The sequence below is a fragment of the Mobula birostris genome, chromosome 1 (genome assembly GCF_030028105.1).
Source record: "Mobula birostris isolate sMobBir1 chromosome 1, sMobBir1.hap1, whole genome shotgun sequence".
Taxonomy (NCBI): Eukaryota; Metazoa; Chordata; class Chondrichthyes; order Myliobatiformes; family Myliobatidae; genus Mobula; species Mobula birostris.
In genome coordinates this window covers 128,187,364-128,204,321 of record NC_092370.1, presented here as the reverse complement: position 1 = coordinate 128,204,321, position 16,958 = coordinate 128,187,364, and the positions used below count along the sequence as shown (strand labels likewise).

Here is a 16,958-nt window from a genome sequence, read left to right as displayed (position 1 = left end):
TACAAAACCCTAGACCTCTCTTTCATGAAACTATTTGGGTTAATGGCCAGTAAGCCAAATAGTAGCAAAAACTTCCCCTGTTCCATTTATTACCAAACAGAACATGGATGACTAATTTGTGTAAAGGTAAGAATTCTATTGTATCACAACAATTTTGGTTCTAGTGTGCTGTAACACCTATGTTAGCCAAGAAAACAACTTTTAACAATTGAGATGTTGTTGGTAGGTAGTGCAGAGGCCTCTCATCTCCAGGACCCTGGGTTCAATACTGCCTCCAGTGCTATTTTGCATTCCTCATGATCATGTGGGTTTTTCCCTAGGTGTCACAGATTTCTTTCCATATGCCAGATGTGCCAAGTGTTGGGTTGATTGGTTACTGTAAATTACATCCAGACTGGGTAACGAGTGGACGAATCAGATGGAGGTTGATGGGTATATGTGAGAGATTAGGTTATCAGGAAAGAAGTGGGGATTGCTGTGGCATAGAGATTTTTGGGATTGGACGCCTGTGACCAGAGAAGTTCTACAGGAATCGATGCTGGGATAGTCCGTCCCCAGGTAACGAACTGGTTCCACTTTTACAGATGTTCACAAGTCAATTTTGTTAGCAAGTCAGAAAATACATTTTTTAAAAAATCACTTGATATGGTAGCCATGATTCTACAGTATCACCATAAGTAGTATCAACAACACACACAAGGCTGATCAGATTAACTGCAAGTGGAGAGAGAAAAGTGGTTTTTGCTATATGCACATTCAAAGTTCATTTATTTTCCAAGTATGTATACTATTATACAACCTTGTGAAGCGTCTCCTTTTGGGCAGCCGCAAAACAAAAGGAATCCAATAGAACCAATTTTTAAAAAATAAATAAATAAAATAAATAAAGACCGCCCAACACCCAGTGTGCAGGGGGAAGAAATCGTGCAAACAATAAAAGTAAGCAAGTAACATTCATAACTGAAGTTCACAAAAGTGAGTCCACAGCCACAAAGCTAGTCATTGCTGCAGCCGATCCAGGAGCCTGCTGCAGGCTACAGCACAGTGAGTGGGCATACAGGGACATGTATCAGACTTTGGAGTTTAACAATGTATTAGACTTTGGAATTTAACAGTTGTACGTGAGCTTGTTCGTAGATAGAGACGTCCATAAGTTGGGCATCTGTAACTGAAGGACAGCATGTATACCCAAGTCATCCACATACATGTAGGAAGCATGATTTTAAGTTCACAGATAACATGAAGGTCAATGTGAGGTGATACATTTTGGAAGCACCGATGAGACTAGAATAAAAACTACGAATAGTAGGGACCTAGGGAGGTTTAAAAAACAGAGGTACCTTGGTGTGCGAGTCCAAAGATCCTTGCATGTGGCAATGCGGATGGATAGTTTGATTAAGAAGGCGTATGTAACTCTGGCGTTCATAGTTGAGGCATTGAATATAAGAGCTGTGTTCCAACTTGATGAAACATTAATGAGTTCTCAGTAGAAGTACTGCATGCAATTCTGTCCGTTATGGATATAATGGCATTGCAGAGGAGATTCACCAGGCTGTTGCATGAGGTGGAGCATTTCAGCTTTCAAGAGAATTAGAGAGGCCAGGTCTGTTTTACCTGGAGTGGGGGTAAGGTTAAGAGGAAACATAATACAGCGATATGAACGTGTGGGGGTGTAGGTAGGGTGGACGGCAGTAAGCCTTTCACCATTTAAGGTGAATAAAAGCAGGGGTCATAAATTTGGGACAAGGGTAAGAGATATGGAAGGGATTTGATGGGTTTTTTTCACCCAGAGTGCAGTGAGTACCTGGAACACGCTGTCTAAGAGAGTGGTGAAAGCAAAGTCACTGACAGCATTTATGAAGTGTATAGACGAGAACTTGAATTACCTAGGCATAGAAGACTGTTGGCCAGGTGCTGGAAGATGGGATTAATAAGAATGTTGCCCACTGATCAGCCTGAATGTGGTGGGCTAAATGGTTTGTTTCCATGCTAAAGGACTCTTAAGTAGCTGTCCAATTAAAAGAACACGTTGCTCCATAATTCCTCAATAAATGATTGTCATTAGCACAGAATGGAGAACCTGCTGTGCAAATGCTAATAGAGTTTGCAAAATAATGAGAGTATTTAGATTGCATGGCCCATCAAGCAGAGAAGCCACAATTGTTTTCTGATGGCAATGACTTGCAGTAAAGGAGAAAGGAGTGATGGTGGTGTTGGGTAGTTGAGGAGGTGCAGATTTGCCTAAAACTTTGTGTCTACCATTTTCCTTGGGTCTGCTTGGATATGCCAGATTATAACTGATCCATGTCATACATGGATTTTCAGTGAAGAACACTAGCCCTTGGTTCTGTTTTCCTAAGTACATTTATTCTTGAGAGTGTTGGGTGGAAGATTTGCCTTTAACCAGGCAGATTCTTGACATACTTGGGTCTTTGTTCTACTACCTGCACCATTTAGGAAGGAAATTTCACAACGTAACTGGTGTGCAAGTCACCTTATCGGCAGACTTAGGACACTTGTGTCTTTGGACAACATTTTCCCATTCTGAGTAGATTAAAAGATCTAGTATTCAAAGTTGCTCAAAGTTATCTGTGTAGGGCAGTAGGTGATTCTTTACTTATTCATACATCAGAATGTGGAAACCCCGATGTTATTATTGTTAAGGTGGTGCTGAGTCTGAACTGCTGCAATGGTTCTGCTGAAGATACCTCCACAGTGCCGTTGTTTGGGGAACTCCAGGATTTGGAACCAGTCACAATGAAAGAATGGAAATGTATTTACGTGTATGGATGGAAGGGAACGTCAATATGGTGGTATTCCAATATACCCCAAACCCTTGTCCTCTTTTGGTAATAATGAACGTGAAGTTGGGAGAACCAGAGTACATTTTGTAAATATACACTTTGAAGCCACTGTGCAGAGATGATGGAAAGAGTTAATGTTTCAGGTGATAGACTATGATTGGTACCCCATCTATTTTATCCTCGGTGGTCTCAGTCTTGAGCAACATTAGAACTGCATTCATCGAGATCTATGGATTGATTCCAACACAAATCTGATGTGTCTTGTAGATAGTGGAAACACATTTGGGCATCGTATGGCAAGCCACTCACTGCAAGATACCCAACTTCTAGCCTGCTATTGTAACCATGTTACGCAGGGAGATTAGCGAAGGCTACTGAGGTGACTTAAAGCTAGAATGGTTGGGGGGTGGGAATCAAATTAAAGAGGCTAGGCGTGAGGAGGTTAGTTCACAACAGGGGGATGGGAACTAGTGCAGAGAGACAGAGGGGTGTAAAGTGAGGGTAGAAGCAAAAAGTACTAAGGAGAAAAGTGGCAGGCTGACAAATCCAGGGCAAGCATTAAAAAGGGCCACTTTTCAACATAATTGTATAAGGGCTAAGAGAGTTGTAAAAGAGCGCCTGAAGGCTTTGTGTGTCAATGCAAGGAGCATTCGTAATAAGGTGGATGAATTGAAAGTGCAGATTGTTATTAATGATTATGATATAGTTGGGATCACAGAGACATGGCTCCAGGGTGACCAAGGATGGGAGCTCAACGTTCAGGGATATTCAATATTCAGGAGGGATAGACATGAAGGAAGGGGAGGTGGGGTGGCTTTGCTGGTTAAAGAAGAGATTAACGCAATAGGAAGGAAGGACATAAGCCGGGAAGATGTGGAATCGATATGGGTAGAGCTGCGGAACACTAAGGGACAGAAGACGCTGGTGGGAGTTGCGTACAGGCCACCTAACAGTAGTAGTGAGGTCGGAGATGGTATTAAACAGGAAATTAGAAATGTGTGCAATAAAGGAACAGCAGTTATAATGGGTGACTTCAATCTACATGTAGATTGGGTGAACCAAATTGGTAAAGGTGCTGAGGAAGAGGATTTCTTGGAATGTATGCGGGATGGTTTTTTGAACCAACATGTCGAGGAACCGACTAGAGAGCAGGCTATTCTGGACTGGGTTTTGAGCAATGAGGAAGGGTTAATTAACAAACTTGTCGTGAGAGGCCCCTTGGGTAAGAGTGACCATAATATGGTGGAATTCTTCATTAAGATGGAGAGTGACATAGTTACTTCAGAAACAAAGGTTCTGAACTTAGAGGGTTAACTTTGAAGGTATGAGACATGAATTAGCTAAGATAGACTGGCAAATGGCACTTAAAGGATTGATGGTGGATATGCAATGGCAAGCATTTAAAGGTTGCATGGATGAACTACAACAATTGTTCATCCCAGTTTGGCAAAAGAATAAATCAAGGAAGGTAGTGCACCTGTGGCTGACAAGAGAAATTAGGGATAGTATCAATTCCAAAGAAGAAGCATACAAATTAGCCAGAGAAAGTGGCTCACCTGAGGACTGGGAGAAATTCCGAGTTCAGCAGAGGAGGACAAAGGGCTTAATTAGGAAGGGGAAAAAAGATTATGAGAGAAAACTGGCAGGCAACATAAAAACTGACTGTAAAAGCTTTTATAGATATGTAAAAAGGAAAAGACTGGTAAAGACAAATGTAGGTCCCCTACAGCCAAACAGGTGAATTGATTATGGGGAGCAAGGACATGGCAGACCAATTGAATAATTACTTTGGTTCTGTCTTCACTAAGGAGGACATAAATAATCTTCCAGAAATAGTAGGGGACAGAAGGTCCAGTGAGATGGAAGAACTGAGCGAAATACATGTTAGTAGGGAAGTGGTGTTAGGTAAATTGAAGGGATTGAAGGCAGATAAATCCCCAGGGCCAGATATTCTGCATCCTAGAGTGCTTAAGGAAGTAGCCCAAGAAATAGTGGATGCATTAGTGATAATTTTTCAAAACTCGTTAGATTCTGGACTAGTTCCTGAGGATTGGAGGGTGGCTAATGTAACCCCACTTTTTAAAAAAGGAGGGAGAGAGAAACTGGGGAATTATAGACTGGTTAGCCTAATGTCGGTGGTGGGGAAACTGCTGGAGTCAGTTATCAAAGATGTGATAACAGCACATTTGGAAAGCGGTGAAATCATCGGACAAAGTCAGCATGGATTTGTGAAAGGAAAATCATGTCTGACGAATCTCATAGAATTTTTTGAGGATGTACCTAGTAGAGTGGATAGGGGAGAACCAGTGGATGTGGTATATTTGGATTTTCAAAAGGCTTTTGACAAGGTCCCACACAGGAGATTAGTGTGCAAACTTAAAGCACACGGTATTAGGGGTAAGGTATTGATGTGGATAGAGAATTGGTTAGCAGACAGGAAGCAAAGAGTGGGAATAAAGGGGACCTTTTCAGAATGGCAGGCAGTGACTAGTGGGGTACCGCAAGGCTCAGTGCTGGGACCCCAGTTGTTTACAATATATATTAATGACTTGGATGAGGGAATTAAATGCAGCATCTCCAAGTTTGGGGATGACACGAAGCTGGATGGCAGTGTTAGCTGTGAGGAGGATGCAGAGTGACTTGGATAGGTTGGGTGAGTGGGCAAATTCATGGCAGATGCAATTTAATGTGGATAAATGTGAAGTTACCCACTTTGGTGGCAAAAATAGGAAAACAGATTATTATCTGAATGGTGGCCGATTAGGAAAAGGGGAGGTGCAACGAGACCTGGGTGTCATTATACACCAGTCATTGAAAGTGTGCATGCAGGTACAGCAGGCGGTGAAAAAGGCGAATGGTATGCTGGCATTTATAGCGAGAGGATTCGAGTACAGGAGCAGGGAGGTACTACTGCAGTTGTACAAGGCCTTGGTGAGACCACACCTGGAGTATTGTGTGCAGTTTTGGTCCCCTAATCTGAGGAAAGACATCCTTGCCATAGAAGGAGTACAAAGAAGGTTCACCAGATTGATTCCTGGGATGGCAGGACTTTCATATGAAGAAAGACTGGATGAACTGGGCTTGTACTCGTTGGAATTTAGAAGATTGAGGAGGGATCTGATTGAAATGTATAAAATCCTAAAGGGATTGGACAGGCTAGATGCAGGAAGATTGTTCCCGATGTTGGGGAAGTCCAGAACAAGGGGCCACAGTTTGAGGATAAAGGGGAAGCCTTTTAGGACCGAGATTAGGAAAAACTTGTTCACACAGAGAGTGGTGAATCTGTGGAATTCTCTGCCACAGGAAACAGTTGAGGCCAGTACATTGGCTATATTTAAGAGGGAGTTAGATATGGCCCTTGTGGCTAAAGGGATCAGGGGGTATGGAGGGAAGGCTGGGGCGGGGTTCTGAGTTGGATGATCAGCCATGATCATAATAAATGGCGGTGCAGGCTCGAAGGGCCGAATAGCCTACTCCTGCACCTATTTTCTATGTTTCTATGTAATTTATAGGACTTGCTGGTCTATTTGAGCTTCTGATCAGTGGTGACTCCAAGCTGTGTGGATGTAGGAGATAGGGTGATGGTAAAGCAATCCATTGTCAAGGGCAGGTGGTTAGAATCTCTGTTGCAATGCATATTGATAGACATTTCTGTGGCGTGAATGTTGCTTGAAAGTTATCAGCTGAGGCCAAAACCTGTCCAGGTTTAGCTGTGTACAGGCAATGGCTGCTTCATTTGCTGAGGAATTGCAAATGAAATTGAACATTATGAAATAATTGGGCAGACTCACTCCTAATCTTGCGATGGAAGGAGCACCATTGATGATCGGGATGCAGCTGGGGTGATTAAATTCTAAGAACCAGAACCACCTTCATTTTGTGCGAGGGATGACTCCTACTATTGCAGTTTTTACCCTTGGTGCCCATTAATGTTGATGTCTTTGATATCTCTCCTGAATATCAAAATCTGTGAGGTCTGCAACCAAATGGCCCGAATGTAATCTATTCTGGGTTTTGGTAAGAAATTTATTGTGTCTCAGTATCCCTGGCTAGCATGGTTGATGATGCCATCTATGACTTTGATAATAGAATTTGGGCTGAGTTTATGGCATTCAGCTGAATTGGATAAGAGAAGCTTTGTGTGAGCAGGATGAACCTAGCCAATTTTAGAGTATCGATCTTCAGTATTACAGTGGCATTATCTGGTCCTATTATCATAATTCTGTTCAGTGTCCTCAGCCATTTCTTCTTACATGGGGTCAGTTGAAATGGCTGGTCTAGCTTACAAAATGGTGGATGTCTGAGAAGAAATCTAGAATGGATTATACACGAGTAGCTGAAGATGGTTGCCAATGGTTCAGCCTTGTCTTAATTGTTCCAGTGTTGTGCCCTGTTATCATTAAGGGTATCGATGTTTATGGCTCTGCCTCTTCCTGTTAGATTTTTTTAATTAAACACCACCATTTATAATTAGATGCTTGGATCTAATCTGTTGGCAACTCCTTAAAATGCTTTAACTTCACTTGATTTCTTAATGCATTGATTTAATTGTGAACATAATGGACTACCATAATCAAAATTAATATTCAGTGAACTTTCACTTAAAATCATAGGTATGTTATGCCAAATCCAATGCATTTAAGTGTTACCAAATAAATTTTGACTTAAATGAATCTGGACAGCACTTTCAACTTTGGAGGAGAAGACATTTCTTCACCCCGAAGTTGATGAATATTTGAAATTTGCGGCCCATGGATACTGAGATGTTAAATACACCCCAGATTCGTATTGTGGATTTACGATGCCGAAGGGAAATGGGAATTGTGTTTGACAGTTGACGTGAGAAGATTGGCTGTGATCTTACTTGAATAATAGAGTTAAACTGAAGGGTTAGGCTGGCCAGTTCTTTCTACTCTTCTGTTGAAAATGCAAACTGTAGTTGTTGATGGCTAACTTAGTGCTTTTGAAAGTGCTGTAACTTTTGTAAAAAGGGGAAAACACTGTAGCAGAGAGTCAGATTGTTGGACACTGATCAGCCATATCAGTCTGTATCTAATTAGTGGTATCATAGTAGCACGAGAGCTGAGATTTTTAGTTGTTCAGCTAACCTTCGCTCAGCCGACCATCTGCTGCCATGTCTAGCAGCAGATTTTCAGCATTGTGTACAGATACAAACTTGATAACTTTTTTGACCTAATAATTTTTATGACAGATGAAAATGGCTTCAGTTATGATTTATTCATGTGAACGTAACAAAATTCCAGATGTCAATTTTTTCGTTTCGTAGAAGTAAGGCAGCTTGGAAGCAGATCCTTGGGCCCAATTTGTCCATGATCCCAAAAGTTTCATTTGCACACGTTTGGCCCATATCTCTCTAAATCTTTCCTATCCACGCACCTATCCAAATGTCTTTTTAAATATTGTAATTGTACCCACACGCATCACTTACTTGGGCAGCTTGTTCCATTGACTACTTGCTGATTTAAAAAGAATCTGAAAGATGAATCCAAATAATTCATGAACAGAACAACACCTTTGCCAAAAAAGTGCTTCATTTTTTCTGCTAAGACATGTCATTTGCTGCTTTGATTAAGTAAAAGTGGTTGTGCTTCATTGCAAATGGACCACATATTTTCACCAGAAAGATGGCACGTGATATAAATCAAAGGGAAACTACACGGAAATGTTTACATCATTTATATATCCCTTTAATTGTGCCATCAAGCCAACCCCTGCCATATTCAGAGATGAGTACAACTACAACTATTATTCTTCATTACTTTCATATCATTGTATGCTGGCATAAGTTTCTTCTGCTGCAAGATGAAATGACAAACAAATTTGTGTCATTTAATTACTAAAAAGGGTTAAAGTTATAGAATCAATATCACCGTTGCTGTAAACATTTTAAAGGCAATATTTTTTTATCAATATGTGCAATCTTTCTATCCATTTTCCTGTAACTAACAGTATTTCTTTTCATGGTTTTCCATAAAACATTCTTCTGTCAACTTAATCTCTGTTTGGACATAACCAAGTTATAATTACAAAAAAAACCCTATGTGCCTTTCTTTAATTGGGATTTGTTAATAGCTAAGTATACCTCCAATTAAAAGATTTTGCTTTACAACAGCATTCTAATGCTGAGAAGCCTGACCCTACAAGCTTCCAAGACAAATATTAAAATTTGGAGACCGATTGCTAACTTGTTTGTTCATTAGTCAGGGATTGAGTTTAAGAGCCATAGGGTAATGTTGCAGCTCTACAAAACTCTGTCACATCATTATAGGAAGGATGTGGAAGTTTTAGTGAGAATGCAGAGGAGATTTACCAGGATGCTGCTTGGATTAGAGAACATGTTTTGTGAGGAAAAATTTGAGTAAGCTGGGGAATTTTCTCTTTGCAGCAAAGAAGGATGAGAGGTGACTTTGATAGAGGCATATACCGTGATAAGAAGCATAGATAGAGTGGGCAGCCAGCCCCTTTTTCCCAGGATGGAAATGGCTAATATGAGAGGGCATCATTTTACAGTGATTGTCTAAAATATCTATGACATCCCTCTATATTTTTCTCCACAGTGGTGGGTGTGTGGAGTGTGCTGTCTGGGATGGTGGAAGAGCCAGATACATAAGAGACATTTAAGAGATTTGAATAGATGAAAGAGAAATGGAGAACTATGTGGGAGCAAAGCATTAGATTGATCTTGAAGTAGGTTAAAAGGTTGGCACAGCATTGTGGGTCAATGGACCTGTTCTGTGCAATGCTCTGCTATGTTAATCCTCAAAGAAAGAATTTGATAACTGGAATCACTTGTGCTAACAATTTTTAATGCCATTTAAATGACTAGGTGAAGGGTGCAGTTTTTCTGTGTTGCCTTTCACACATAGTAGCAGCAAACATTTGATGGGCAGTAATAGAAACTTGCAGTGGCCCTATTGATGGGAGAATTGATTGAAAACCAATCTTCTGCTTTTACTTGTGATAAAGGCGCTAACAATATAGAGTCCTTTAGATCTCTAGAAGATACCTTAAGACACTTTCACCCAATTTCTTCTAGGCTTTCAGTTTTCCCAACAGTTCATTCAGTGAAGAAGTTAAACATGGCAGTATATTAAATCTCTTAGTAAATATACCTGATCATTAACTGTTTTGGTGTAATCATTGAATAACTGATGAGAAATAATTTTGCTATAACAAAATTACACAGTAACTAAGATACTAAATTAAGTGAATAGTTGCTTGAAATGAAAAGATTTTCTGAAAGAATAATTGTATATAAAGCAATCTGTTTTATAAATATAATTTTAAATATCTTCATTTTTGGCCTAAAGCTAAAACTTTGAAATGTGAAAATATGATTATGTTCTATCTTAACACTTAGGCAACCAATATGATTAAGCAGACACATACTGCTCATAAAGACATTTTGCAAGAAAAAGAATCTCTGCTGCTGAAGATCAAACTCTTGGAACAGGATAAGGCAAGGCTTCAACGTTATGAAGACGAACTAAGTAGAGTAAAGGCACTCCTTGAAGCTGAATCCCGCATGAAGCAGCGACTTCAGGATGAAGTCGATATCAACAGAACTGACATAAGCTACTGGAAGAATCAGGTAGAAGTGCAACAGTTAGAAAAGGGCAAATCAAATAGTGAGTTTGAGCGTTTGAAAGCTGAGCTAGAGAGACTGCAAGCGGAACTGAGAATGACTGAAGAAAGATACAGACGGAAGCTTGAGGATAGTGAAAGAGCGAAGAGGATGGAGCTGGAAGCACTCGAAGCCAAAACAAAATTAGAAATTGAAAAGCTCAGTCAGACACTGCCAACTTTCAACAGACCTACTCAAACAGGTAATATGGTTGTGGTTGATTCTGCAAAACTTTTGTTTGATGGAATCCGTAAAAAGGTTACAGCAACCCAGTTGTATGATTGCCAGCTAATAGATAAATCAACTTTAGAAAAGCTGCTGAGAGGAGAAAGAACTTTGATGGATGTTTCCAATGACATTAATGTGAATCTTCATGGGTTGGAGAGTATAGCTGGAGTCTATTCACAGTCAAATGGAAAAAAACTCTCAATATCTGAGGCAGCAAAAGAGAATATCATTAGTCCTGATGAGGCTATATCACTTTTGGAAGCACAGGCAGCTACTGGATTCATCATTGATCCACACAGAAACAAAAGGGTGACTGTGGATGAAGCTGTTGCAACAGGCCTTGTGGATCATAAAGACAGAGACAAACTCCTGGTAGCAGAAAAGGCTGTAACTGGATTTAAAGACCCATTCACAGGAAAGGTTATCTCACTATTTGAAGCAATGAAAAAGAATATCATTGACAAGGTGACAGGCCTTCGCTTGTTACAGGCACAGATTGCAGCAGGTGGAATAGTTGACTCAATTAACAGTGTGTATTTGCCAAAAGAGCTGGCATATAAACGTGGGCTGGTTGATGCAGAAATGTATCAAAAGCTTGCATCTCCTTTTGATGAATCAAAAATCTTTGTTGATCCAAACACAGATTCCAAAGTTTCCTATCAGCAGCTGAAATTAAACTGCAGAACAGATCCTGGGACAGATTTATTACTTTTGCCTGTGCAAAAGTCAGAAATGGAATTACCAGGAATCAGAGCACCTGTTCTACTGCAGGATCTTGTAAATGCCCAGATTATAGACAGAAAAACAGTAGACCAACTTAAACATGGACAGCTCACGATAGATGATGTTGCTGCCCAGTACAAGGGCTACCTGCAAGGTGACAGTTGTATTGCAGGAGTGTTTGTTGAAGCCACACAGGAAACACTGCCAATCTATCAAGCCATGAGGAAGAGCTTGATTAGACAAGGCACAGCCCTTGAGCTACTAGAAGCCCAGGCAGCCACAGGTCATATAATTGATCCAATTAATAACCAAAAGCTAACTGTTGAGGAAGCTGTTGCAAAGAAACTCATAGGTGTGGAGTTCAAAACGAAACTACTTTCAGCAGAGAGGGCTGTTACTGGTTACAAGGATCCTGAAACTGGGAAGATCATCTCGTTGTTTCAGGCAATGCAAAAAGACTTGATTGAACACAGTCATGGAATTCGCTTACTTGAAGCCCAGATTGCCACTGGTGGAATTATTGATCCAACGCACAGCCATCGCCTGCCAGTTGATGTTGCTTATAAGCGTAATTACTTCAACAAAGAATTGAATGAAATTCTGATTGATCCCAGTGATGACTCCAAAGGCTTCTTTGATCCCAACACAGAAGAGAATTTGACTTATCTTCAATTAAAGGATCGGTGCATTACTGATAAAGTCACGGGCCTTTGTTTATTGCCTCTAAGGCAAAAGAAAAAGGAGCCTACAACTTCCAGGTCATCTGCAGTAAGAAAGCGTAGAGTGGTCGTTGTGGATCCTGAAACAGAGCGAGAAATGTCAGTACGCGAGGCATATCACAAAGACCTGATAGATTATGAGACTTTCCTTGAACTTTCTGAACAGGAGGCAGAGTGGGAAGAGATAACAATTAAAGGATCAGATGGAAGTACCAAAACAGTGGTTGTTGACAGGAAAACTGGAAATCAGTATGACATTGAGGAATCGTTACAGAGAGGCATAATTGACAAGAAGAGTTATGACGACTACCGGGCTGGAGCTCTGACACTTTCACAGTTTGTGGATTTGTTTACTGATAAGGATAATCTTACTGCATCTAAAGTGAGCAGTGTAATGAACAGTAGTCCAATTCCATCACTAAGTTTAAATCAGCCTTTTGATTCTTTGGAGGATGCTTCTCCCATTGCCGCCATCTTTGATGTTGAAACGTTGGAAAAAATAACAATTTCTGAAGCCATGCGTCGCAATATTGTTGATACAATTACAGGGCAGAGGCTTCTAGAAGCCCAGGCCTGTACAGGAGGTATAATAAATCCTGGAACTGGTCAGAAGCTATCCATTCAAGATGCTATATACCAATACATCATTGATGAAGAAATGGGAAAGCGGTTAAAACCGGCCCAGAAAGCTTTTGTCGGTTTTGACGACGTGAAGAACAAGAAAAAACTCTCTGCAGCAGAAGCAATGCAAGAGAATTGGCTGCCACATGAAGCTGGGCAACGTTTCCTTGAGTACCAGTGTGCTACAGGTGGACTTGTCGTGCCAAATGTTGCGGGACGAATTACCATTGATGAAGCATTAAGGAGAGGCTTGGTTAATGCCAAATCAGCTCAGAAACTGCAGGATAGCAGCAGTTACTCAAAATGTATGACTTGTCCCAAAACAAAATTGAAGATTTCATATAAGGAGGCAGTAGATCGTTCAATGGTTGAAGACAAGACTGGCCTGCGGCTGTTAGAAGCGACATCGTTTTCTACCAAAGGAATTAATAGTGCATACAATACAGGTGGTTTCTCTGGACCAGGTTCCCGACCAGGTTCCCGTTCAGGCTCAAGAAGTGGGTCAAGACGAGGAAGTTTTGATGCCAGCTCTTCCATTTTAACTAGTAGTCATATAACCATTAAATCTTCTTCTATTATACATTAATCATTTGTTACTAGTATCCAAGTATGGTAGTTTTTGAAATGTGTGGAAGATCCAAATTTATATTCTTTTCAAATGCTTTCAAATATAGCTGATTCATACATTGGTGCCCTGTTAAGATCATTATCAAAATCAGAATCGGAATCACTTTATTGCCGGTATGTAAAATGTACCAGAATTGATGGTGGTTCGGTGTCAAGCACAAAACACAGGACAATATCATAACAGACAACACCATAGAAGCCAACAGTTTACCAGGACAATAGTGCAAACAGTCATGAGCAATCAACAGTTATCAGAAATGTCAATGATCAAAATGTGTAAATGTAAACAAGGGCTCAGTCATTCTCAGCATTAGGAGGAGAGCAGGAAGGACCATTTAACAGATGTTGTGCAGGAACAATTGGGGTATTACACCTGCATGAGTTTTGTTGAAAAGCTGGATAGCTCTAGGAAAGAAACTTCAGAGATGACGTGTAGTCATGGTGGTGATAGACTTGCAGCATTCTTCCTGTTGGCAATTTGGTGAATAGGTGATTGCTATAGCATGGATGGAGTCAACAGTAATTTTTTTCAGCTCTTTTCTTCACTCTGGCGATGAACATGTCGGGTAGCTGACAGCCAATGATCTTCACCTGAGTGGACCAATCACTGTAACCTGGACTTGGAGAGGAGGAGATGGTGGGAGACCAAACGGTGGTGGAGATGGTCACAGCACTCTTAATGATGAGAGTTAAAATTCATCAGGATATGCCTGAAGATACTAAGTTTCCCAAGCTGGCGTAGGAAGAACAATCGCCGCTGGGTGTACTTGTCCCACTTCAATGCATTGGTAATGGTAGTTCCCAAGAATTTGAATGACTCGACCACAAACACAGCCTGACCATTTGTTTCCAAGGTTGAGGGGAGAGGGACAGGTGGGGGGTTGCTGAAAGATAATCCTCATTTCCACTGTCTTGATAGCACCAAGTTGTTAGAAGCACAGCCTGCTGCAAGATGGTCTACCTGTCTTTGATAGCAAGTCCCATCATTATTAGAGATGAGACCAACTACAGTTGAGTCATACACAAACTAGAATTTTCATGCATTTGTCTGTGGAGGTACAGTTTGTGCGAAATGTTAACCAGAGTTACAATTGAATAACCAAATCCAAAGGTTGGTGATATAATGAGGAAATTTAACGTAAAACCCTTGCCAGCAGAGACTTCTCTTTCACAGTTGATATTGTACAACAGTTTCAAAGTTACAGAGGATCATGCCAATAAAGTGGGCTGTTAAATATCTCAATTCTTTGTATAGAACTAATTGGGGTTTCAGTTTGTTTCATACTAAATTTTCTATAGAGTCAAAAACTAATTGATCTTAACTTGGCTTCATTGTATTTACTGTATGTAATCTTATGGGATATTTTAGCAGGTGCAAAGGAAATTATACTTTTTCTAATGTTTTGATGAATATTCAGTACATAGCCAAAAACATCTGTTAATAAAAAAAAAGTTTCTTTAAAACTTGCTGAATGAAGGGTATGTATTTTTCTTTTCATGTTCTTAGTATTGTGACTAATTAAAGATATACAATCATTTGATTATTGAAAAGTTGCATGTGCAGGCAAATACACATCAAATCTTACAAGTGGAGACTGAGCAAGTGAAAAAAATACTCAATTTCTTGAAATGTATACCAACTAAGATGAAGCGGCTTCTGTGTTGCTAACTGGGTAAATAGTTAGCCTGTACTTAATTTTGAGTAGGTCATTATTTCAGAATTCAATGCAGCAATTTTAAAAAAAAAAAGTAAACTTTACATAACCGGAATTTCCAGGTGGTTTCACTAAGTGTTGATAGAATCTCTGGAGTAAAGCTGTAAACTTACAGCTCCGTGGAGAGTCAAAACAGATCACGTTCAGATTCATTTACTTATCACATGTACATCAAAACATACAGTGAAATACATCATTTATGGTTTTAAAAAAAACAACACTCAAGGTGTACTGGGGCAGCCCCCCATGCTCAGCAGACCTTTTCTGCACATGCTGTCCTTCTCCTTCAATTCCAGGCCTCAAATCTTTGTTCATTGGGCTTTGACTGCTGAACTTCTGATTAACCTTAGGACTTCGATCTTTAATATCAACCCCAGACGAGCTGAGGACGGGACCCTGAACCCTGGGATATGTTGGGCTTTGTGCTACCTCATCCCTTTTGTTTGAACAGGCATCTAATATGGGAATTCCCTGACATTAGAAACTAGGAAAAGATCAAAAAGTGATACAGGACAAAAGGATTTGGGGCAGCATTGGGGAAAGATGCAATCAATCTTCTCCTAGGGAAAGGATTTGGATAAAGGGAGATTTAGAAAATTAAAGCAAAAGCGTAAGAATGAATGAGAATTAGTATGATAGAGCATTGAATAAGATTGCAGCAACAAATAGGGTCAGTGAAATAGTTAATAGAAGGTTCTATCAGATTAAAAAAAAATAAAACAAGCCTTAACAAAGGACTATATTCAATTTGATAAATTTAGGTTTAAAAGTTGGGTGTCAAAGAAAGTTGCATGCTAGATAAGAAAGGCAAGCTGGCTAAAGCAGATCGGATATTAGGTTAAGGCTGAAGACTTATTTACACAAGACATAGGAGCAGAACAAGGCTATACAGTCTGTCAAAACTAATTTGCCATTGAGCGTTACATACCCTGTAACTGGGTTGCCAAACCAGCAGAAATGGACTACTTAGTTGGAGTCTGGATTACTGGAACTAAGAAAGTTTTATTAAAGAAATAAGTAACACAGTACTCTAATCGTAAGGATATAAATGCAATGGGTTAGCAATGATAAAACACACATGTACACAGAACTAGGATAATAGGAATCAATCAAGCTCTATCGCAGTCTAGGGGTAAAATGATCAGTCTCAAGTGACGCAGAGTTCAGTTCAGCTTAGTACAGTTCGCAGCAATCGCTGTTGTGCCGTTAGAGAGAGAGAGAGCGAATGATATGCAAATTGGATTCAAACAGACCTTTGATATTCCTTGCAGTTAGCTTTCGGGCGAGCCCTTTTTAATGTCTTCTGAGGTCACCGACTGTGACCCATCCGTTCCGGATACGTTCGTTCTTCCGCGGTGAACCCAGCACCCAGGCAAGGGCGGACACACACACAGCAGGTTCCCGCCAATCGTACCTTTTCACCCTGTGTGTCTATGGTCGGTCCCGCGACCAGACCGCCAAAACCCCCACCAACTTGTGGGGGCACACTGCACTTCCAGGGTCTCATTATCTCGTGATCTTGTGGTGTCTGTCTTGCCTTAGCGAACCTGTTCCTTTTATCCCCCTGCTGGGGTATCGCCTGTCCATCAAACTTCAAACAGTTCAGGTTCAAAGCAACCGGTCTGTCAATACTTGGAACTGTGTCTCTTTTTGTTAATCTCTCTCGTCTCTCATTAACATTTTGAACGCTTCTCCCTTAACTCTCTTATTTGCATCAATCTTCTGATAACTTGGTCCTTCGTCACATGAGTCATACCTGATTTTCTTCAACCACATTCTCCTGCCTTCTCCCTATGATCCTTGGCCTCCCTCAAATCAAGAAGCTATCAATCTTTGACTTAACTACACCCAATGACTTGGCCTTCATGACCCTCCA

General features: G+C 40.5%; 1 protein-coding gene across 2 annotated transcripts in view; it reads left to right on the top strand.

Moving 5' to 3' along the window:
* The window catches only part of LOC140199590 (desmoplakin-like), a 67,550-nt gene extending 52,760 nt beyond the window's left edge, over positions 1 to 14,790 (top strand). For both annotated transcript variants that reach the window (XM_072261910.1, XM_072261920.1), the window contains one exon: positions 10,186 to 14,790. In XM_072261910.1, the coding sequence (XP_072118011.1) occupies positions 10,186 to 13,326 (3,141 nt within the window). In that variant the 3' untranslated portion in view covers positions 13,327 to 14,790. The remainder of the gene's footprint in view (positions 1 to 10,185) is intronic.
* The last annotated feature ends 2,168 nt before the right edge of the window (positions 14,791 to 16,958 follow it).